Raw genomic sequence first — 5,976 nt, forward strand, 5'->3', positions numbered from 1 at the left:
TGTGGGTCAGAATCACCTTGCTGGCAGTGAGTGGGTGGGTGGGGATGATAGGAGTCCCGAGATCTGGCAGAACCTGCCAGCTGTTCCCCTGAGGGGGCGGAGGGGGGATCTGCCTTAACAGAACCTGGCAGCAGTAGGCCCAGAGAAAAGACTACACTTCCCAGCCTCCCTTGCGGCTAAGATGCCCACGTGCCTAAGAGCTGGCCAATCAGATGTCGGTAGAAGTGGCTGGGTAGAACTTGCAATGGGTTAGATAGTCCGCAAACTGTCTTGGGGGCTGTTTTGCCCTTTGTGCCCTTCTTTCTGCTTCCGGTCTGGAATGTGGATGTGGCCATCTTGGAAGTCTTGGAGAGAATGGAAACCAGGCCCCAGCTAAGGATGACGGAGCGGAGAGAGAGCTGGGTCCCTGGTGACAATGTGAAGTCACCTGTTCCAGTTTTGAGCAGTCTCTTTTTATGTGAGCGCCATCTCTGTGAGGTGCTCTAACATATCCCAAGCCAAACTCTGCCACCGAGTTGATCCTGACCCATCGTGACCCTATAGAACAGAGTACCACTGTCTCTGCGGCTTTCGGAGGCCGCCACTTTGCAGGAGCAGAAAGCCTCCTCTTTTCTCTGGCTGGTGGCTTCGAACTGCTGCCCTTGCTGTGAGAAGCCCGATTCATAACCCACCAGGGCTCCCCAACATATACCCCTGTCTCTTTTATATCATAGGCTTGTCCTCTCTGTCTCGTTGTGGGTTCTTTTCAGTCGCTGGTGGCATAGTGGTTATGCACTGGGCTGCTCACCACAAAGCCAGCAGTTCAAAACCACCAGATGCTCCCTCGGAGAAAAAATGAGACTTTCCACTACTGTAAAGAGTTACAGTCTCGGAAACTCACAGAGGCAGCTCCCCGCTGTGCTATAGGGGCGTTATGAGTCAGAATTGACTCGCTGGCAGAGAGTTTGGGGTTTTGGGGGAAGAGACGTTTTAACAGGTCTACCCAGAACCCAGCCCGATATTAGTCACTGACCTTCTGGTGTGAATCTGGGTGGTGGAGGGAGATAAAACAAATGCAAATTCAAAGCAGTTCCCTCGGGTTGATCCCGACTCATGGCGGCCCCACGTGTGTCAGACTCGAACGAGCTCCCCAGGGGGTTCAGTGGCTGCTGACGCATCATACGTGGATTTCCAGGCCTTTCTGCCGAGGTGCCTCTCAGTGGGCCTTTGGTGCCACCCCAGGATTCCAGGGGAGGACAGCGATACGATTTCTCTTTTCTGGGCTGGGTAGAGTGTGGGTTGAAGCCCATCCTCACCTCCTACCTGTGTGATCTGGGGTTGCCTCCCGCTGTGCCACCACTTGGACACCCTCCCACCTCAGGGACTCTTCATGTTCCACAGGGTCTCTTCAAGGGGGGGTAGAGTCAGGGGATGCATTTTAGCCTTTCTCCTTTAGAGGCCAGAAGTGGTCCCGTGACCACCACTGGCTGCAAGGTAGTCAGGGAAAGTAAATACGTAAAGTAAAGCCTTTTCAGCTTCTCTTATGGGAGGCAGGACCTCCCCTCGGGAAGAGGGGGGAGGAGTGGGGGCTGGGGAGTCATCAGCAGAGTCGGCCACACCCTCCACCTTCAGGACGGTCACTCTTACTGGAGCAGGAAGCCTCAGTTTTCTTCTGTGGAGGGGCCAGTGGCTTTGAACTGCTGACCTTGGGGTTAGCAGCCCAACATACAACCACTACGCCACCAGGGCTCCTAACCAGGGACCACTGGGAACTATTTAAAAAATTTTTTAAAAAGCCATTGGCTCAGAGAGAGAAAGCCCTGGTTATTTGCTCCTGCAAAGATGATCGGCTTACAAATCCTAGGGGACAGTTCTACTCTGTCACCAAGGGTCGCTATGGCACCTGGCAACACACACAACACACCCTCGATTTCAACCAGACCAGTTTCTTCTTTGTCTTACGTATATTAGTTTTCCCTCTCTCATCTATCCATCCATCCATCCATCCATCCATCCATCCATCCATCCATCCATCCATCAATCATCTTTTAAGGTGGCTTGGTGGTGCAGTGGGTTATGCATTGGGCTGCTAACTGCAAGGTCAGCAGTTTGAACCCACCAGCAGCTTTGAGGGAGAAAGATGAGGTTGTCTGTTCCCATTAAGATTTACAGCTTTGGAAACTCATTCGGGCAGTTCTATGCCCCGTAGCAGTGGTTCTCAACCTTCCTAATGCCGTGACCCTTTAGTACAGTTCCTCAGGTGGTGGTGACCCCCAACCATACAATGATTTTCGTTGCTACTTCATCACTGTGGTTTTGCTACTGTTGTGAATCAGGAAACCCCTGTGAAAGGGTCGTTCCACTCCCAAAAGGGTGGCAACCCCCCGGTTGAGAACTGCTGCCCTTAGGGTTTCTATGAGTTGACATCAACTCCATGGCAGGGAGTTGAGTCTCTTTTTTATTTGTCTTATATATTTCTGTTTCTGCTTTTTCCTTGATCACACTTGCAAAAAGGCTGTTTCATTGGCATTTTCGAAGAACCAACTTTAGGTTTTAATGACTTTCTTTAAATTTCTTTAAATTCCTTTCTGTGTTTACCTCACTTAATTCCTTACTTCTTTTTATCTTGAGCATAAGGAATTATTTTAGTTTCGAAGTGAAAAACTGGTGTTGTTTATTTTCAAACTTTTGTTGCTATTTTTGAGTCCTGTAAATACCTCTAAATATTCAAGGCTATAATTTTCCCTCTGAGTACAGCTTTGGTCCCATCCTACCCTGTTTGGTATATAGTATCTTGCAATTTGATGCTGGTCGTTACTTTACATATTGATGGCCCCAAGGTCAGCAGCTCGAAACCAGCCTCCACAGGAGAAAAATGAGGCTTTCCATTCCCAGAATGAGTTCTACTCTATCGTATAGTCACTAGGCTTTGGAATTGACTCTCCGTGGCAGTGAGTTTGAGGATTTTGTTTGTTAACCTAGCCCAAGACAACACCTTAATTTACTGATAGACAAACTAGTGAATCGTGGCAAGTGTTGGTAGCTATAGTGTAGATTTTATAACCCTTATTCTTGGGTGCCTTCAAGCACTACTCATCATCCCAACTCAGCTCTGAGATTTTTCATTCTTGTTGATGACCCTGCAGGGTGGTCAACACCACCTTTTCCAGAAAAACTCGGTGCTGGAAGTTTCTGAAGAATCCGGTTGCTTTCTGTTCTTGTCCTTTTTCCTTTACCCAACTATGACTTCTCACCCACACCAAGAAATGTTCTCTAGTGGGACAGCTTGTATGTGTGAGGGTGGTGGTGGGGCTTTGTGGCTCAGCAGAGAGGCGTTAGAAGGTTGAGTTAGTTAATTGTGCCAACCTGGCCGATAAACACACGTGGGGCTAATTGAAAAGCAGAGGGATAAATGGGTGGTGAGCCTCACCTTTCTAGTTCTCGGGTCTCTTGCTTTGTGATGGTCACACCTGGGTGCAGCTGCCTTAGCAGTTCCCTGCTTCAGCTTGCAAGATTGACTTCCTACAAGACATCCCCAAGGAGAAGCTACATGGACCTATCCCAATGCAGCCCTGGGTGCTGGAGCAGCCATGTGGAGACCCCTGCTAGTGCTGAGATGCTTATTCATTCACTGACTCAGCTTTCCTCCTGCAGTCGGCATCATTGCCTCTGTTTTGTGAGGTGGAGGACTTCGTGGGCTGGTGTTGTGTTAATGGGTTAATGTTGGACTTGTGGGCTTGGGCAGCATTGGGTTGGGCTGTTTTCATGATGCACACTTTCTTTACATAAAACTCTCTTATACATGAGTTGCTGTGGATTTGTTTCTCTAAAGTACCTAGACTAATACAAAGGCATATCCTCTATGCCTACCACCCTCCATTTCTCTCCCCTCAAGCCCCACTCCTGTCCTCTCTGCATTCAACTTATTCACAGAGCTTTCTTGGTGGCCCTGGGAGACCACCACAAACCCACTGCCATCGAGTGCCTTCTGGCTCACGGGGACTCTTTCCAGTAGGGATGTGTTTTCAGGGTCATGCACACCTGCCTCAGAGGACAGCCAGAGGGCTCCACGGATGGGAGGACGGGCAGATTTTGTCTTACGGACTTTGGACACGCTATCGAGAGACAGACTGGTTCCAGGAGAAGGGCATCGTGCTAGATAAAGTGGGAAAAGAGCAAGGCTTCAACAAGATGGATTGGCAGTGGCTGCGCCCGTGGTCTCAGACATGGCGGCGATTGCGAGGCTGGTGCAGGACCGGGCAGTGTCTTGTATTGTGTGTGGGGTTGATAGGGATCATGACCAATTTGGTGGCACCTTAACAACAGCAGCAGAGGGAGCCCTGGTGGTGTCGCGGTTAGGAGTGGGGCTGCTACCTGCAAGGTCAGCAGTTTGAAACCCCCAGCTGCTCCTCGGGAGAAAGACAACGTTTTCTCTTCCTGTAAAGAGTTACAGTCTCAGAAACCCACAGGGGCAGTCCTGTCCCGTGCTATCAGAGTTGCCGCGAGTCAGAACTCACTCAATGGCAGTAACTTGATTTTGCTTTTTGACATCAACGGATGGTGTCTGAGAGAGATTTGAGGAGATTCTAGGACCACGGAGGGCATGCTAGGGGAGCTTTTGCGCCATAGATGAGAGCTAGATGGTACTGGGGCTCTTTCTGAGACATCTGTTCATTCTCTGGAGGAGTCCTGGTGGAGTAGTGGTTAGGCATTGGGCTGAGATCCACAGGTCAGTAGTTCTAAAGTGCCAGCCGCCCTGTGGGTGAAAGGTGAGACTTTCTACTCCCGTAAGGAGTTCCGGTCTTGGAAACCCTCAGGTTCTCCTGTCCTATAAGGCCGTGAGGAGTGAACATCGACTGGACAGCCGTGAGTTTGGTTTCTTTGGTTCGGTTCGTTCTCTGGGTACAAACAGGCCTGTTCTGGGGCCTGGGGGGTGAAGTGGGACACAGGGTAGGGGAAGGCCAGAAGCCAGCTCCGTTTGGTGTCCCAGAGAAGGGGCAGCCTTTGACCTCAGGGAAGCAGGGCTCTGAGGTCTGTCTGTCCAGTGGGGGGGCTTGGACTAGTGGGATGTGGGCACCCAGGTGCATACCCAGACTGAGAAGGAATCGTGGGTAGGAAAGGGAGTGTGGCCCCCCAGGACATGCTGGAAGGAAAGACGGACACGGGGGTGCATTAACCTGCACGTTTATGGCCTGCGTGGCTCTCGCACAGCTCAGGGGAGGAGTCGGCCCCGAGGGCTCCAACTCTAGGGTGGAAACAGGAGGACACCGGGATCCTGGTGGGACATCCTCGCTGCAGCAGGGAGGCTGGGACGCGGAGTGGTTCTTCTCACAGGTGTTCTCCAGGGCCATGAGACTACTCCAGGGCTGCGGGGGCAGGAAGGGCAGGGGGAGAAGGAGGCTGTCAAGGAGGAGGAGGACCAGGTTCCCGTCACCCCACCCTTCCTGCTCCTCTGCCCACTCCCAGGTGGGTCCCTGGGTAGCCCTGCCCATCCCCCACGCTCAGCCTGTGGCAGGTTCAGGTTCAGGAGGGTGGCGTTGGTCCTCACGCGAGGGAGGGAGGCTGACTGCGAGAAGAGAAACAGGGTAAAAAGGGGTCCCTAGGCTCCCTCCGGGGGTGGGGTGCAGCTACCACCAAACATCATTCTTCTCATCACGTTGACCCAGACAGCCAGGCTTTGGTAAGTGAATGGACGGAGGAGGGTGAGGGTGGGCAGGTGCCTGGCCAAGAGTGAGTCTCTGGGCAGAAAGACAAAATCCCTGCCTGACATGTGGCCTTTGGGGGCACCAGTTTTGGGAGCTTCTAGTCCAGTGGGTGAAGCCTGGCTCTGTGGACTTCTGGGCATGCCTAGTCTGACAGGGGAGACACAGTTCCCTGATTCTGAGAGCTCCAGTCTGATGGAGGAGACACAGTCCCTGACTCTGGGAGCCCCCAGTCTGATGGAGGAGACACAGTCAGTCCCTGACTCTGGGAGCCCCCAGTCTGATGGAGGAGACA

The 5,976-nt window shown here is 52.0% G+C and overlaps 1 protein-coding gene across 1 annotated transcript in view; it reads right to left on the bottom strand.

Annotated features, from left to right (window-relative positions):
• Positions 1 to 5,147: 5,147 nt before the first annotated feature.
• CEACAM16 (CEA cell adhesion molecule 16, tectorial membrane component) overlaps positions 5,148 to 5,976 on the bottom strand; it is an 8,227-nt gene continuing 7,398 nt past the window's right edge. Inside the window, exon 5 of the mRNA XM_004710555.2 lies at positions 5,148 to 5,345. Within this exon, the coding sequence (XP_004710612.2) occupies positions 5,335 to 5,345 (11 nt within the window). The 3' untranslated portion in view covers positions 5,148 to 5,334. The remainder of the gene's footprint in view (positions 5,346 to 5,976) is intronic.

Source organism: Echinops telfairi, unplaced genomic scaffold (genome assembly GCF_000313985.2).
Source record: "Echinops telfairi isolate 266 unplaced genomic scaffold, ASM31398v2 ScPeMD7_655;HRSCAF=1070, whole genome shotgun sequence".
Taxonomy (NCBI): domain Eukaryota; kingdom Metazoa; phylum Chordata; class Mammalia; order Afrosoricida; family Tenrecidae; genus Echinops; species Echinops telfairi.